The following is a 19,388-nucleotide window of genomic DNA, read 5'->3' on the forward strand; positions in this document are numbered from 1 at the left end:
ATAGGTAGCAATGAATATCCTAGTAAGAGCACCAGTGGAAGGGGAAGCCCTGGGTCCTGCTAAGACTGAACCCCCAGTGAACTAGACTATGGGGGGGAGGGCGGCAATGGGGGGAGGGTTGGGAGGGGAACACCCATAAGGAAGGGGAGTGGGGAGGGGGATGTTTGCCCGGAAACCAGGAAAGGGAATAACACTCGAAATGTAGATAAGAAATACTCAAGTTAATAAAAAAAATTTAAAAAAAACATTAAAATAAAGATTTTAGGTGGTATGTGCAGATTTAATTCCCTTCCTATCACTTTCTACCTTAGAGACATTATCTGCAAAAAGGGACGACAACATTATTTCTCTCTTTTAGTGTTTCTTTTCTTGGTTGGGACGGGGAAAAAGGAAAATTAAATGATTATACAATAAAAAGAATAGAAGACCTAGGCCTTGCGCCTTAAGTATATGACTCGATGGCTGCACGGGTTGACTAAACTTTGCCTTCCATTCCCTTATCAGTGAGTGAGTTTTGATGATAATAACCAAGGCACCGAGTTAAGGAAATATCAAATGAAATAATGTATCTCAAGTGCTTTGTAAAACATAAAGTGTAGCAGAAATATTACTTGCTATCCCCGTCCTATCCTCACATAAAAGGATTATAAGCCTGTGGTAGGAAAGTTCAGTCTGTCATCTTGACAGTTATTAGTCTCACTCTCCCCTGTCAATAAACTGATTTAAGATAGTACAGAGAAGTGGGAGGTGAGGATATTAGAATAATTATATTATCTCAAGCTGAAATAATGGCTAGAAGCCAGGTTAATTTTAGAAGTGACTTTCTAGGTCACTTCAGACAGCCTGACCTCATTCAATGTTGCCCCTTAGCACCCACACTCTGCTGACCAGTCTAGGGGACAGAGCAGAGTTCACATTGACCAGATTCTCTTCCTACCACACTCTCAAGATCTTAAAAGGTACAGGAAACATTTTCCTGATAATTACTCATAATTTAGAATGCAAATTGATATGAAAACCTTTACTTTGGGGCATTGAGCACACATTCCTTTGGAAATATCACAGGTGTAAAACAGGGTGACTTTTTTTCTTTTTTACATTGAGTTAAGGATCCGCTGAACCAATCATTTAGCTGATGAAAGTAACAGAGGAATTTGGATTCATACAGAGGAAGTTCCTAAGAAATTATAACAAATCATTCTTCCTTCTAAAAAATATAAATAAACAAGTGATCTTTACTAGAAGAAATACATAGGTTCAAAATTAACCTATCATTCCAGCTAAAAATTATATCTATAGTAGTTTTTAGTTACCAAATATATAATCAAAATGATGGAAAATCTCCATTTTTTCATATTTTGTAGAAATCAAAATATTTACATCTTCTTATAAAACTATTATCTCCTAAAGTATTAATTTAAATCAAGCCTGGACACACTTCGCTTTCCCTGAAAACTGAGAGACAAACTGCTAATCTAAGTCTGAGGTATAAGAGTGAAACCCTCAGTGAGGCTTACTTTAGGTCAGAGTCCCTGCCTGAGCCTTCCATGGAATCTCTCCTGAACATTTTCAACTGGATTTTCACCCATGCTTTCAACCATGTGCCAATAATTCTCTCTCTCTCTCTCTCTCTCTCTCTCTCTCTCTCTCTCTCTCTTTCACTCTCTCTCTCTCTCTCCCTCCTTCTTCTTTTGGTACATTTTGAGATCAAACTATAGGCTAAGACCAAGTATTAATGACACACATGAACAACTGCTACATCTCTCTCATTTGTGGTGATTAATTGATAGTCAACTATTTTTCAGAGCTAAGGCTCATCTTTGTGTTCTTGGAGAATGTTTTTACCTAGAGAAAAAATGTTTGAGAGGTGCCCCACATTGTGTACAGTACAGAATAGCATTCTGAAGGTCATTTTTTATTAAGAAAAAAATTTATTGAGAATTTAGCACATGCCAAGCAGTTTCTTAGCATCTAAAATTAGAACAAGGTGGAATTTTAAAAATATCCCTCTAATCATGGTGCCCATCTGTGGTGCAGGTGGCTAATAACCAAAATTTATAAAGAAAGCATATGCTATCTTGGGTAATCTGAAAGCAAGAGGCAGTGTCAGGTAAGAGGTTGTCATTTCTGGTAAGGTTGTTGTGGAAGAGACCACCAAAAGAGTTGAAGGCTGGTCTGTGGGAAGTTTCATGGTAATTTCTAGGCCAATAATATGACTCGAAATTCTCTGAAGGGTGTGAAAAATAGGAATTCAATGGATCTTAAACAGAGGTGCCAGGGAGAGGGACATCTTTGTTGGGTTTTCTGGCCAGGGTTTTCATTATTTATGTGTGGTTTAGTACCTTGCAGTTGCCTGTTTTATTGAGAACAGACATTATAGGACATCATAGAACAATAGTAGAAGAAATGAATCAGCCTATTCAAGAGTCCTGTGATTAGTGTGGTAGTCTATCCCTGTCTCTGTCTTCTGAGGGCTGGAACTGCAGGAATCGCAGGCATCTCCTACCACACTGATCAGCACCCTGGACAATACAGTCGGAGTCTGTTACAGGAGGAAAGAAGTCCTGAAACAGTGGTTGATAGTAGCAGATATTTGCACTAAGGTGGTAGCAATGGTTATGGAAGAGAAATAGGCATGTTCAAGAGTGTAGAGATAGAACCAATAGAATTTGCTGATGCAGTGGCTACAATGAATGCTTGAGACTAAGGCAAGGCTGCTCTCACTTCTTCTTCTCTATCACTGCTTCCAATGTGCTTCCTAGGCATCCTCTGAGTCAGAATCACAAGAAAAGTATCTAAGTGTATCATTGGTATGACAAGAACCAAGGAGTTATTTTCTAGAGCACATACTAGTGACCATTTTCTTTCAAGTGCCAGATAGTAAAAGTCTGCCACAGCTATTCAGCTTTGCCCATATAGCACCAAAGCAACAACACACACATATATGCACATGCACATGCACACGTGCATACACACATGCACACACATATGTGCACACACACATGTACACACACATATGCATACACACATACATGCACGCTCACACACACATGCACACCAACATGTACACACACACATACACATATGTAGTTCAATGTTCACACAAGTGATTTTCTTTGTGTATAAGAACATTCATGTGATGTGAGCATTTGTGTGCAAACTCAAAGCTTCCAGGCAAAAAAATATCACAAAGACATGACATTCTTTGAGGTGGAATTCACTCTTGGGTCTGTCTAGTTGCAAAGGCTGCTCACTTTCCACAATAGCCCACCACTCTGAGCACTATTTTGCTAGTAGTTCATGGATTTGTGCAGTTGTGGAGTAACAGATGAAGTGAAAAGAGAAGAAAGGGGTTGCCTTGCCTAGAAAGCCATCATTTGCTCTCCATGACTACACAGTGCTATTCTTATAATTACCAGTCTGCTGATGAGAAATCCCATTGGTGAAAGCTGACAAGCAGAGCTCTCTGCAAAGAGCTAGAGCTGCAGAAAATAAATTAATCTCTAGGGGAGAAGAGGGGCAAGGCTGTCAGTGCTCACACAAGTGCTAATGGCAGATGATATTTCAGAATCTGTCAGAGGATAAAATGTCTCTGCTTGTCCCTCTAGCACACCCTGAGACATTCAACCAAATTCAAGCATTTGCCAATGAAGAACAGCAATCTTACAACACTGTACTTTATGATCTTACTACTTTCAAAGTAAGAGGTTGTTGCTGAGAGCTATGGGGGGGTGGGGTTAACAATTTTGTGATTTTTGTATTCTGGCAATAACTTTGCATTAACATTGAACATCAAATGGAACAATAACCTGTTATAAAAGTTTATGTAGACAATAATGAAAACCTTGAAGCAATAAAAAAGGATAAAGTAGGGAAAGCTAGCTATCTTGGTTTGATCAGTACATGTGTGCATGTTTGGAAATGCCACAATATACCTTGATGATGTATACAAGATTTGAGTTAAGCAAGTAAAAATAGAATTGTCTTTTAGTATATAATCCTGTCATATTAGGAGCCAGATGTTGATCTCAGTTTTAAATTATCTAACATTTTAAATGATAGGTTTTCTAGTTTGGGGATTAAATGCCATTACTGAGCTTAGAACATTGTTAAGCAGCACCAAAAACATAGAGCTGGCCCTTCATTAAAATTGAGAAACAAACAAAAATGTGTTGCATTATTGAAATAGCTGAAGTAAAACCTCCAGACATGGTATGACTAGGCCATACAAGGCCATACAAGGCCATGACAAGGCCTGAAATGTACAACTCCTACTTTACCAAGTCCTTAATATTCCTTAGTAGAAACCCACTTACATTCTATTTCCCATCATACAATGGAAACATGATATAGGTTACAGGATTAGGTCAAACCGATGTCTATACGAAGACCTCCTTAGATCCCTTCTTGTCCAGTCTTTAGTCCCTGGGTTCTACCTCGGCCTTGGAGGGGAATTTTCCCATGGGGCACCTTTATTTTCCGCTGTTCAGTCTCCCAGCAGAAGTGAGAATTAGATGTACGGAATAACCTACATGAGTTTTACTCAGATGTGGGACTTTTGGGGGCCAACCACTTCAATGTTCTCAGTAGAGGGTATCACATCAAAATCACTCAAAGCTGACAGGCATGAAGACTGCCTTTTAGGATGATAAAACAAAATAGAGACATGAAACAGCTTGGGCAAAAGCTATGCTTTTAGGTTTGGGGCAGGGATGAGAATAGGAATCAAGGCACACTGTTTTGTTTCTGGTTTCTGCTCCTCTCACTGGTTCACTAGCGTTGTTTATGAAGGGCAAGTGATGGCAGCTCCCATTTAAAGATTAAGGATAATTCAAGGGGCTTGGCTGAGGAGTTAAAAAGGAAGAAATTGCATTAGGGACTATGAGCCAAGAAAGTATAAAGTGTATTTAATAAAGAACATCTATGTATTCTGACAAAGATTGCAGCTTCCAGAGGAGCACATAAGGCGGAAAGAGGGAAACAGATCCCTGTGCATCTAGAGAATTCATGAGAAGCAATCCCAGCAATTAACGAGTAACCCACATAATAACAGGTTCTACCTCCCAAGTAAATTTAATTCTATTATCCTGAACGACTTTGCCCTGGGCTAAATGAAACCTCCTGATGCACAGTCACAGCCCCTGGCAGGGACAACTACATCCGATGATCAACTGATACAGGATGCTGAGGACGGCTCCCACTCAGGGCGCCTTTAAAGAGCCACGCCCATCCCAGAACTCCCTGAGGCTTGCCCTGAAGTCTTTGTGGTGATTATATCAGGACTTCTCTTCTTCCTCTGCCCATGTCTGTTTCTGTTACTTCATTTTTGTTTTTGCCCCGAGAGCATTTCCCAGTCATCTAGCCAGGTGCAAATTAGTCCAGGGGGCTGAGTGTGTAAACAAACAAACAAACAAACAAACAAACAGACAAAAAACCTGCTTAATGCAAACATTTCCATATAACACTCATTGGCTCCTGAACTGGTTAAACAGTGGAGCACCACGCTCTTGTAAAAACATCAGGGTCAGCTCGTCCAGCTAACTCCATCATAGCAATGCTTCTTAGCCTCAGGAACTCCCCAGAGGACAGAATTCTCAGAGGAAAAACATGCAGACTAAGCCTCAGTACCCCACAACATCAAGACTTCTTTGAGGTACTGTCAGAAAATGAAGTGTTCTTCAACATCAACTCATAGAGTCAATAGCTTCTTACAGCACTGACGTAATCGGAGTTTGTTACGTGTTAAATTAACTTTCACCTGCTTTATCCAGTGAACTCTTCAAAGTAGCCTGTCTATGGACTAGTTAGCACACATCTGGAGCCGATGTGACTAATACAGACTTTAGCTAACTGCTCATGGCCCAATATGAGCATGTGGAGATTTTAAATCCAGCAGCCACCACTACGACTGCAGAGGTCGGAACTTTTTTTACCCTCACACCACACACGCATGGCACTTTCAGAGAACTGTACTCCTATTTATAGACAACGCATGCCGAGTTAATAATGGTGTTACTAAAAGATGATGTGAGAATCACCAAGCTATTAGAGTAAATTAAGGGCCTACAGAAGGTCACCTGAGAGGTCAGTGAAGCGCTTTCACCAGTTTCTTAGAGAAAGAAATTGGCCCCGGCAATACTGTCCAGAGTTAGTTTCTCTGAGTCTGACTGTAGTCGATTCCACTGCCATTGCATAGTCCCTGTTTGGCCACTTAGCAAAATCCCTCTAATTGTCCACACTATCTAGCTCAATGATCTTTTCTTCAGTAAGATTTCATCTCTTTGTATCTGATGAGCAAAACTGGGTACCCAGAGACACAAGATTGGGAAAAAAAATATAACGCCTTTGTCCTAATGAGACTTTATAATTTAGAATTTTAAGTCTGAGATAGGCTTTAAGATTCAATATCTACTATTTTCACCAAAGAGGAGGGGATTCATTAACTAATATCTAAGCATTTGGGGGAAAAGTCACTGTGGTAATACATATTAATAGTTCTAGGACTTGTAGTGGTGAGGCAAAGGATTGTAAGTTCAAAGCCAGCCTGGGTCTCATAGCAAGGCCATCTTAAGGAAAGAAGTAAAGGGTGGGAAAAGCAGCTTAGACAAGGTCTTATTTGCTCCTCCTGATTTCAGAGAAAACTAGTGTTTACTCAGAGAGAGGCAATCCCTACCAAGTATGGTAAGCGTGAGTCCAATCCATCAATTTATTTTTAAATAAAGGTACACACACACAGATACAGACACACACACACACACACAGACACACACACACAGACACACACACACGTGTGTGTGTGTGTGTCTGTGTGTGTGTATGAAATAAAATTAAAGTTGGCGAAAATAAAATAAAATCAAAATTTTATTTGTGCTCTATTTTCTTTTATTTTTGTGGATGAAACTGTCACACAGTAATAGCTCAAACTGAAGATTCCAACCTCATTGTCTTTGAAGATGGGAAAGCAAAAAAAAAATATTCTGCACACACTACTAGTTTGAAAATTTCAGGCAAATACATGCTGAAATTAGCCTAGAAAGGGAAATTTCATTTTATTCTCTTGTAGGAAGCTAGGACATCTCTCTAGTCTAGACCTATTATTTTAATCCGAGCCTCCTTTTGTCCTTAAACCCATCATTTATGGGCACTGTGTAAGAAGGGCTACTTCCAATGTTTATCAAATACGCTGCATTATTCGCTCAGGGCACAGCTTGGGCAGCTGATGTACTAGCCCAGGAATGCGCACTCTGGGAAGATTAGATACCCAAGTTCCCTGTGATTGAAACAAAAACTTTGATCTCAGGAATTGTGTTATCTGGCACTTTGTAGGATCCATAATCTTACAGAAAAAAATAGTTTCCCATGAATTAATAATGGCTTGAGTCTCAACCCACTACAGCAATTTTCACTGCACCGGTTGTTTCTTTTATAGTCACACTTGATTAGTATTTGAAATGTGGAGGAATTGCAATATGCATGGTTTTCAAAGCTTTTTACAGAATTTCATTTTATCACTTGGAGAGAGTCAATGAAAACGTAATAAGAAAAGCTCTATGGGATATTTTTATAGAAGTGTCAGAAGCCAGTAAGCTAACTACTTGAAAGAACTCAGATTGTACAGGGTTCGGAGCAGAAACACTTCAGAGACTTAGATCTAGTATTTTGACTTTCATATGTCCTTGGAGAAAAAACTGTACTCACTACAAAATCAAATAAGGACAGGGGGGAGGAACAAACCATATGCTTGAGAATAATTAATTTCAATTTTCCTGCAAACTAAATGTGAAGTTTTGAAGATAAGTGTCATAGGAATTGAGCTGGTTTGGTATGTCTAAAATATTGCTAAGAAAGAGAAAATCCTCCTTTCTCTAGCTAAGGCTTGTCAGATTCCCACCATACGGAAGTTAGACTGGTAGCTCCATTGATTGTGAACGATCCTCCACAAGTCCTTCTGCTCCTGTTCAGTAGAGATACAAAACTCCATACTACATTCTCTATAAACCAAATCATCATAAAGCAAGTCTGCTTTTGATTAGGCTATGGTTTTAATATTCTTATTAATTCTTTTTTTCATAATATTTTTATTGATTACTTGGGAATTTCACATCATGAACTCTAATTGCCCTTACTTTCTAGTCTTCCCAGGTCTGCCATAAACCCTTGAGAACTCCCCCTTGCCCTAAAAATAAAGGAGAAGAACAAGAAAAAAAGAAAGAAGAAACAAAAGACAAAACAAAAAAAAGGTCAATTTGTTCTACCCATATAGTCATGGTCAAACTCCTGGTGGCCAGCCCAGGGAAGCAAACTGCATCCTTCCCAACTTGCACCACCCCCTCCCCCACCAGAAGCCATCAATTATGGAGAGTTACACCTCAGCATCTTTAATCACAATTTATTCTTTTCTTTTAAAGTTCTTCTCTCATATTAGATCTTGACCACAGTTTCCCCTCCCCTCCCCCAGTATTTATGAATTTTATGATACAAATTTAGACTATATGACAAAACTCCTTCTCTTAATTCTTCCCAGATCACTTCCACCTCCATACTCATCCCAACTTAGTGTCCTAATTTTTTTTATTTACCTAGTAACACATTGACTCTGATTTTTGCTGTGCATATAGTCCTGGGTATGGAGCCGTACACTGGAGTGTAGCCGATCTAATAGGAGATAAACCTTTTAAAAATTATTTCTTTCCTAGAGGCTATCATCTGTCCACAGCTCCCCAGGAAGAAGTGAGCACTGTTGAACCTATTCCCACTCCAGGGTAAACTGGCTTGGTCTTGCTCAGGTCTTGTACAGACAACAGCAGCTTGGGGAGTTTATGAGCACTGTGGTGCAGTCATGTCCTGAATACACTGTTTCTCTCTGATCTGCCCCAACATCTGGGTTTTACACTCCATCCATGATGATCCCTGAGCTTCCTTTGGAAAGATACACTTTGACAGTGGGTTTCTGTGTTAATGATCATCCACTGGATAAAGAACAGGCCTGAGAACTGGTTAAAACTCAGTTATCTTGTCCTCTTTTCAAACCATTAAGACACATTTTATTTATTCATCTAGTAAAATTTTTTTTAAAATTATGATTGGGCTAGGGAGCTGGCTGAGTTAAAAAAAAAAAAGTACCTGTTGTGGAGGACCTGGGTTTAGACTTCCAGCACCACATAGAAAAACAAGAACACTGACATAGATAAGTAACTCCAGAGTTGAAGGGGGCAGAAACAGGAGAATCCCTGGGTAGACAGTAGCCTGGCTGAACTGATGAGGGAGGTCCAGGTTCAGTGAGAGACCTTACCTAAAAAAATTAGGTAGATGACCCCCAAAGATAGCTCAGTGGTTAAAGAGTATTTAATTGTTATATACACAAAGGTATGTATACAAAAAGGGTGCTCTTAGCATCCTGACTTGATTATTAGCCTCTGTAACTCCAATCTCTGGAGATTTCCCACCCCCTTTTCACCTTCCAGGGCACTGCATACATTTGGTATCTAGATACACATGCAGGCAAGTATTCCCACAAAATAAAAATATACATCTTTTAAAAAAATAGTAGAGAGCCCCAAGGAAGATTCCAAACATTCACCTCTGACTTCTACACAAATATATTCCAAATAACATGGCAACAAGAAATTATGTGTAGTAGCCTTATCGGGTAGCTAGTTAAAGTAACATTTTATGGTTTAACTGACCTGTAGGCACATCAGTGCTTGCTACTGCAGTGGCCCATGTTTGTTCTTCCGTCTCTCCACATCAGCCAAATCGTTCTGAAAACCACCTGGTACGCTTGAATCCATGCTACAGTGATCTGGGTGGAGCTTCTTGGCTCTGTCTATGTGGTGACTCTGAAATGACAAGCCATATAAATTATCAGTCCTAGATAAATGCCTTCTAGAGATATGACAAAAATAAAGATTTATCACATGGCGAATCATTTCTGTATGTCTGAAAGGGACTATTCTATATGCCAAATCAAGTTAGAAATCCTATGTTTCTCAATATATTTTAGTAATCTAAGTATACAAGTTTTGAGTAGCCAACTGAGTAGAACAAAAGGTTGTTATAGAAGAGGAAATAATCTTCCAAAACTATTTGTATGTATTACTTTTTCCTCGCATGGTTTATAAAATATTTTACACATAGAACATTCCTACCCAGTTATTTCCATCATAGTCAGACAATCTAGTACTTTGTCATATATCACAACATTATATATCAATTTTGCATTATTCTTTTGGGAACTTATTATTTTTAAATTTTATGTATATTGTGAGTGTTTTACCTGTATGAATGTATGTGTACTACTTGGATGCATATTGCCAAGGAGGCTAGAAAATGGAAGTGTATCCCTTGGAACTAGTGGTACAGACAGTTGTGAGATGTCATGTGCCTGCTGAGAATCAAACCAGGTTTTCTAGAAGAGTAACATGTGTCCATACCCACTAAACCATCTTTCCAGTCCCAATAACCTCTATACTTTATTTAGAGGAAATCTTAATATCTCCTCTAAATTTATACACATTTTAATCAGTAGTTTGCAATTTTGACAAAGTCCTCTGGCCAATTTGAGAATAATAATTCATCAGCATGAATTATTAAGGCCCAGCATCAATGCCCCCTGCAACTCTTCACTCCTAGGAGATATCATAATGTTTGACAGTATACTGACATATTGAATACATCAAAAGATGCAATAGTTATGATCCCAAATTCAAGAAAGACCGAAGGGGGAACTTAAACTTCAGCCCTTTGTTTCATAATTAAATTCAGAATAGAAGCTTATTAGTTTGAACATGATTATAAAATACTAGCAGATTTGTAGTCAAAATTAGCTAGACAGTTTTGGCCAGTTATATTAGCCTGTTTGACATTGAGGTCAAGACAATGACCTTTACTCTAAAGTTCTTCACAAAATTATATATAGAATTTAACACATTCAAACTTGGATTTCTAGAATGAAAGGATTATGAAGTTTTAGAAGTATATAAGAATTGGGAGTCCCGTATGATGACCTGATTCACCTAGGTTAACCAAGAAAATTGTGGAACTATAACCCTTGTCCATCAGTCAGGATTTCTGTCACTCTGTAATCCATTGGTTCTGTCTGTCAGTACAGACTAATGATCACACTGTTGGCTACACATTTGTTTACATTCTTTTTATCAGAGTCCTTTGTCTGTAATATTAAAATGCCCTACTGTTTTAACTTTTGGCTTGCCCATATCTCTTCTTTTAAGTCAACAGGATATTGACACACCTGAGGCTTAAGAGATAACCACACTACTGTTGGTTTGTTTACATCTGCATTTCCATGAAGTGATGAGAACAGGTTCAGGCTAGTGTGAAAGAAGCTGACCATGAGCTGAGGTTTAGTTGGGTTAACGAATTGCCTAAGCTGAGGTAAGACACAGCTATAGGAGTCCAGGATACTTAGGATACACCAGTTTAGACCAGTGTGTAAACCAACTCATGTTGGCTGAACCCCACAGCTTCATGAACCCATTAAATGTGATTTGAATTATATGTCATACATTTTTTTTCCCGGTAGTCATGTAATACTACCGTATAACAGTGCTGTGATAACTGTTTCATTCAACCAGCATCTATGCCAAATAGTGTTGCATAACAATGCAAATATATGCCAGCCTCAGACTTGTCAAATATATTTGACAATTAAAATTATGTGGTAAATCAAATATAGATAATCCTCAAATCCTCTTTCTAATATCAAAGGATGGAAATTTAGTGATATTGCCAGGGACAAATCAAATGATCATTTTGAGTACTAATAGTAAATTTAACCATTTATCATCATAGTGCATATATTCCACTTACAAGCCAAAAATATAAAAATCAGTAACTTCATAGCAGCCTTATTTATAATAGCCAGAAACTGGAAACAACCCAGGTGCCCTTCAACAGAGGAATGGATACACAAAATGTGGTACATCTACACAATGGAATATTACTCAGCTATCAAAAACAATGACTTTATGAAATTCATAGGCAAATGGATGGAACTGGAAAATATCATCCTGAGTGAGCTAACCCAATCACAGAAAAACACACATGGTATGCACTCATTGATAAGTGGATATTAGCCCAAATGCTTGAATTACCCTAGATGCACAGAACACATGAAACTCAAGACGGATGATCAAAATGTGAAAGCTTCACTCCTTCTTTAAAAGGGGAACAAGAATACCTTTTGCAGGGAATAGGGAGCCAAAGATTAAAACAGGGGCAGAAGGAACACCCATTCAGAGCCTACCCCACATGTGGCCCATACATATACAGCCACCCAATTAGACAAGCTGGATAAAGCAAAGAAGTGCAGGCCGACAGGAACCGGATGTAGATCTCTCCTGAGAGACACAGCCAGAATACAGCAAATACATAGGCGAATGCCAGCAGCAAACCACTGAACTGAGAACAGGACCCTTGTTGACGGAATCAGAGAAAGGACTGAAAGAGCTTGAAGGGGCTCAAAACTCCATATGAACAATAATGCCAATAACCAGAGCTTCCGGGGACTAAGCCACTACCCAAAGACTATACATGGACTGACCCTGGGCTCCAACCTCATAGGTAGCAATGAATAGCCTAGTAAGAACACCAGTGGAAGGGGAAGCCCTTGGTCCTGCTAAGACTGAACCCCCAGTGAACGTGATTGTTGGGGGGAGGGAGGTAATGGGATACTCAAGTTAATAAAGAAAAAAAAATCAGTAACTTAATATGAAACTTTAAATCTATTGCCAAGCCTGCTGGTATCATCACACAGTCTTTGAAAAGAAGAATATTCAACATGTACATACCTTCTAGATTGTTGAATTACATACATGCTAAGGTAGACAATAAATCACAAATTCCCCATAGTGAGCAATAAACTACATTAATAAACAAAAGTAGCTGAATGGGTTTTTTCATACCATATTCAACTGATAATATTAAAATGCTGAGGGGTCGTTGAGCTGACAATGGAAAAAGGCATTTGCCTGAGGAGCTTGATGACCTTGAGTTTGATCCCTGGGACCCACAAGCTCATATTTGATTAGTTGGCATTTGACTCATTCACAGAAACCCTAAATGAGACCTGAACCCCGTGAGTTGTCCCCTGACACCCACATGTACTCTGCAGTACACAGCATTTCTCCTTCTTCTCTCAGGCCCATACAAAACAAGTAAACAAATGCCTCCAAAGATTTAAACAAATGAATAAATAAAAAAGGGGTGAAAATCTAGCAACTTGTGGGAGTTATAAATGCTACACTGTAGTCCGAATGCTAAAGAAGATATTTTAGCTATTATTAGAGACCTTTGCCATAAACCTACTGTGGGAGAAAATAGTCACCTGATCATAATGGGTCAGCCATTATACTTCTATATGAATTTCTTGGTGCAAACATTAGTGGGCTTAGATATTTTAGAAATATATTAGCATTTCATAAATTAGTAATGTACATCTACTGAAAGAACCTAAGTAGGGTCTCCTTTGGTTGAAATATGCAGGGTTTTCAAACTCTTTACCTTATTCATAGCCAGGTCCTGTCCCAAGCATGGAACCTCAAAAGATCTGTGTGGTTCATGAGTCATTGGCCCAATCACAACCTCTTACTTACTGAGATTCTGTGCCATGAGTCTAAGTTTCCACAGCATAAATTACTATTTATTGCTTCCAGTCTCCATCTTAGCCCAGAGCTGGAGCTGTCCCATAGCCCTTAGACCCAAAACCTACCAACAGGGAGCTAGTCTGCCAAAGGTGCTCTCACTCCAAAGTGGGACCCCACTTTGACTTCCCTGACTATCCAAGAAGAGACCTGCCAAGAGCACACAGGCCATGGGAGGTGCAGGGTGGCCTAGGATAAGAACCTTCTGGTCTCTCTCAGCACCCAGAGCTAGGGCTGTTCCACAGCACTCCAGACCCAAAACCTGACCCGAGAGAGCTAAACTCACAGGAGTGCTCTCATTACTGAGATCACAAGCTCATAGGCACACAGGAGGGACAAGCTCCAGTCAGAGACAGCAAGACCAACTAACATCTGAGATAACCAGATGGCAAGAAGCAAGCACAAGGCCCTAAACAACAGAAACCAAAACTACTTGGCATCATCAGAGCCCAGTTCTCACACCACAGCAAATGCTGGATATCCCAAGACACCTGAAGAGCAAGATTTGGATTTAAAATCACATCTGATGTTGATGATGATAGAGGACTTTAAGAAGGACATAAATTACTTCCTTAAAATAATACAGGAGAACACAGGAAAATAAGTACAAGCCCTTAATAGGAAACATAAAAATCCCTTAAATAATTACAGGAAAATACAACCAAACAGGTCAAGGAATTGAATAAAACCATCCAGGATCTAAAAATGGAAAGAGAAACAATAAAGAAATCACAAAGAGAGAAAACCCTGGAGATAGAAAAACCTAGGAAAGAGATCAGGAATCATAGACAAAAGCATCACCAACAGAATACAAGAGGAGATTGAAAAAAGAATCTCAGGGGCAGAAAATACTATAGAAAACATTGACACAATAGTCAAAGAAAATGCAAAATGTAAAAACCTCCTAACCCAAGACATCCAGGAAATCCAGGACACAATGAGAAGACCAAATCTAAGGATAATAGGTATAGAAGAAAGTGAAGATTTGCAATTTAAAGGTCAGTAAATATCTTCAACAAAAGTATAGAAGAAAACTTCCCTAACCTGAAGAAAGAGATGCCCATAAAAATACAAGAAGCCTACAGAACTCCAAACAGATTGGACCAGAAAAGAAATTCCTTTTGTCACATAAGAGTCAAAACACAAAATACAAAGAAACACAAAACAAAGAAAAAATATTAAAAGCAATAAAGGAAAATGGTCAAGTAATATATAAAGGTAGACCTATCAGAATTATGCCATACTTCTCAACAGAGTCTATAAAGCGAGAAAATCTTGGACAGGTATCATACAGACCCTAAGACGACACAAATGCCAGTCCAGGCTAGTATATCCAGCAAAACTCTCAATTAACATAGATGGAAAAACTGAGATATTCCATGCAAAACCAAATTTACACAAATCCAGCCCTACAATGATAATAGATGGAAAACTCCAACACAAGGAGGGAAACTACATCCTAGAAAAAGCAAGAAAGTAACGTCTCACAACAAACCCAAAACAAGATAGCAACACAAACATAATTCCACCTTGAACAACAAAAATAACAGGAAACAACAATTACTATTTCTTATTATCTCCTAACATCAATAGAATCAATTCTCCAATAAAAAGCCAAAGACTAACACACTGGATATGTAAAGAGGACCCAAGCATTTTGCTGCATACAGGGAACACACCTCAGTGACAAAGACAGACACTACTTAAGAGTACAAGGCTGGGAAAATTTTTTCCAAGCATATGGTCCCAAGAAACAAGCTGAAGTAGCCATTCAAATATCAAATAAAATCAACTTTCAACCAAAACTTATCAAAAAAGGTAAGAAAGGACACTTCATACTCATCAAAGGAAAAATCTACCAAGACGACTTCATAATTCTGAACATCTATGCTTCAAATGCAAGGGCACCTATATTCATAAAAGAAACTTTACTGTCAAAGCATACATTGCACTACTCACAATAATAGTAGGAAACTTCAACACCATACTCTCATCAATGGACAGATCATGGAAACAGATACTAAATAGAGACACAACGAAACTTAGAGAAGTTATAAACCAAATACAAATAACAGATATCTAGAGAACATTTCACCCTAAAACAAAAGAATATACCTTTTTCTCAGTACCTCATGGTACCTTCTCCAAAACTGACCACATAGTTGGCCACGAAACAGGCCTCATAATACACAAGAAGACAGAAATAATCCCATGCATCCTATTACAGATTAAGGTTGGTCTTAACAACCACAAACATACACATGGAAGCAGAATAATGCTCTACTCAATGACAACTTGGTCAAGGAAGAAATAAAGAAAAAATTAAAGACATTTTTTAATTTAATGAGAATGAAGGCATAGCATACCCAAACTTATGGGACACAATAAAAGCAGTGCTAAGAGGAAAACTCATCGCTCTGAGTGCCTCCAAAAAGAAACTGGCAAGAGCATCCAATAATAGCTTGACAGCACATCTGAAAACTCTAGAACAAAAAGAAGCAAAAACACCCAAGATGAGGATAGGGCAGGAAATAATCAAAGTCAGACCTAAAATCAACCAAGTAGAAACAAAAAGAACTATACAAAGTATCAACAAAACCAGAAGCTGGATAGTTGAGAAATCAACAAGTTAGATAAATCCTTAGCCAGACTAACCAATAGAAGTTAATAAAATCAGAAATGAAAAGGGAAACATAACAACATAATCTGAGGAAATTTAAAAAAAACCATCAGATCCTACTACAAAAGCCTATACTCAACAAAACTGGAAAATCTGGAATAATGGACAATTTTCTAGACAGATACCAGGTATCAAAGTTAAATCAGGATCAGATATATCATCTAAATAGTCCCATAACTCCTAAAGAATCAGAAGCAGTCATTAAAAGTCTCCCAAGCAGAAAAAGCCCAGGACCAGATGGGTTTAGTGCAGAGTTCTAGCCGACCTTAAAGACGACCTAATACTAATAATTTTCAAAGTATTCCATAAAGTAGAAGCAGAAGGATCACTACCCAATTCCTTCTATGTAGCCACAATTATACTTATACCTAAACCACACAAAGACCCAACAAAGAAGAAGTTCAGACCAATTTCCCTTATGAAGATTGACTCAAAAATACTCAATAAAATTCTTGCAAACTGAATCCAAGATCACTTCTAAATGATCGTTCCATCATGATCAAGTAGGATTCATCCCAGGGATGCAGCGATGGTTCAATATATGGAAATCCATCAATGTAATCCACCATATAAACAAACTCAAAGAAAAAACTACATGATCATCTTATTAGATGCTGAGAAAGCATTTGAAAAAAAATTCAACACCTCTTCACGATAAAAGTCTTAGAAAGATCAGGAATTCAAGGCCCATACATAAACATAGTAAAAGTCACATACAGCAAACCAGTAATCAACATCAAACTAAGTGGAGAGAAACTTGAAGCAATCCACTAAAATCAGGGACTAGACAAGGCTGCCCACTCTTCCCCACTTACTGAATATAGTACTTAAGTCCTAACAGGAGCAACTGGACAACAAAAGGAGGTCAAAGTGATACAAATTGAAAAGGGAGAAGACAAAATATCACTATTTGCAGATGATATGATAATATCCTTAAGTGACCCCAAAACTTCCATCAAAGAACTCCTACAGGTGATTAACGACATCAGTAAAGTAGTGGGATATAGAATTAACTCAAATCAGTAGACTTCTTCTACTCAAAGGATAAACAGGCTAAGAAAAAATTAGGAAAAAAAACCCACCCTTCACAATAGTCCCAAATAATATAAAATACCTTGGTGTGACTCTAACCAAGCAAGTGAAAGATCTGTATGACAAGAACTACAAGTCTCTGAAGAAAGAAATTGGAGAAGATCTCAGAAGATGGAAAGATCTCCCAAGCTCATGGATTAACAGGATTAATATTGTAAAAATGGCCATTTTGTCAAAAAGCAATCTACAGATTCAATGCAATCCCCATCAAAATTCCAACTCAATTCTTCACAGAGTTACAAAGAAGAATTTGCAAATTCATTTGGAAAAACAAAAAACTGCAGGATAGCAAAAACTATCCTCAACATCCCAGCCACATATGTAGCAGAGGATGGCATTGTCCAGCATCAAAAGGAGGAGAAGCCCTTGGTCTTGAGAAGGCTCGTTTCCCCAGTGTAGGGTATTGAGGTAGGAGTGGGTGGGTGGGTAGGTGTGGGAGCATCTTCAAAGAAGCAGGTGGAGAGGGGGGGGGGAAAGGGAATCACATTTGAAATGTAAATACATAAAATATCCAAGAAAAGTAAAATTAGGAAAAGAAAATTACTATTTAGTTTTTGCCACATTGAAGTTCCCACATTGTTATTTCCTCATTACCCACTTGCCTTCTCTTAACCCTCAGCTCTCTCCTTTCCCTTTTCATGATTACTGAATTATTTCACACTGACTTTCTCTCTTCCTTTATGGCTCACAAACTTCACCACGTGTTCAATGTTCATTTAGAACACAGCTTCTACCGTTGTACACTGACTGCAGGGGCACTGGAGACCCACGTACTCTAAATGATGGTCATCGTGTTCCAGTTATCCTTGGGCCGATGGTCTCTGGCTCTCACTTCCTGCCCCTGCATTGTTACTTCCTACTGCTTTCATACGCCCAACACCTAGCTATCCAACATGTCTCTTCTCGCTGCTATTATTTTCCTACTAATCTCTAATTACCATGAATTCTGGATTGCTGGTTCCCCATCCCATGTTACTGTGGACATAATTCTGAGTGACATTCATATATAGAGACTTCTCATTCTACACCCCAAGTGTGTCTCCTCCTTACAAAAAAATCTTTTCTCTACCCCAGCCTTTCATTTTATCTATCAAATGTGTATTTAAAATTCTGTGCTTTTAACCATGCTAATTATTGTGTCATTGAAAGATATAATTATATACTATCCTTTATAGTTCTGACTCAAATTACACTGGTCAACTACCTATAGAAATTACAAGGGGAAATGACAGTTGTGTTAGGTAAAGGGAGAATCCAGAACTGAGTATGAACACAGAACCCTGGGTATGAGAAAATTGCCCGAAAGATGAAACAAAAATGTCGGGTGGTGACTGTTCGGCACTGCTTAGATGCTGAACCTTCAGATTGAAGATAGAGTCCAGAGGAAACTTACAGAAGGGAACTGTGTGCAAAGAGTAGATGAATTGGCATGGATTTGGAATGGCACGCATCAGGCCTTTACTGCAGCTCTATAGTCTACAAAGTTATGTTGTTTGTTCTTTGGGATTTCCAACAAACTAGTCATAAGAATCCTAACTGCTGATACCAAAGGGCCATTAAATGATTTCCGATGCTATTCCTTTCTATGTTTTTTTTTAAAGATTTATTTATTTTATGTATATAAGTAGCTGTCTTCAGACACACCAGAAGAGGGCATCAGATCCCATTACAGATGGTTGTGAGCCACCATGTGGTTGCTGGGAATTGAACTCAGGGCCTCCTGAAGAACAGTCAGTGCCCTTAACCGCTAAGCCATCTCTCCAGCTTTTAAAGAAAGCACCTTCTCATCTTCCATAAGCAGCTACTGTCTTAACATCTAGACTATTTCTCTTCAGAAAGTATACTTAAGTGGTAACTCTGAAGAAGTGTCTGGTGATTTGGGGGGATTTCTTTACTAATTTTCCTCCTATTGTTGTGCTCTGCTCAAGTGAAATCATCTTCCAGAGAAATACTAG

General features: G+C 38.6%; 1 protein-coding gene across 1 annotated transcript in view; it reads right to left on the reverse strand.

Moving 5' to 3' along the window:
• Themis (thymocyte selection associated) overlaps positions 1-19,388 on the reverse strand; it is a 232,716-nt gene that overhangs the window by 11,234 nt on the left and 202,094 nt on the right. The window contains exon 5 of the mRNA XM_017589835.3: positions 9,687-9,839. Coding sequence (XP_017445324.3) covers positions 9,708-9,839 — 132 coding nt within the window. The 3' untranslated portion in view covers positions 9,687-9,707. The remainder of the gene's footprint in view (positions 1-9,686; positions 9,840-19,388) is intronic.

Source organism: Rattus norvegicus, chromosome 1, assembly GCF_036323735.1.
Source record: "Rattus norvegicus strain BN/NHsdMcwi chromosome 1, GRCr8, whole genome shotgun sequence".
In the NCBI taxonomy this organism is placed as follows: Eukaryota; Metazoa; Chordata; class Mammalia; order Rodentia; family Muridae; genus Rattus; species Rattus norvegicus.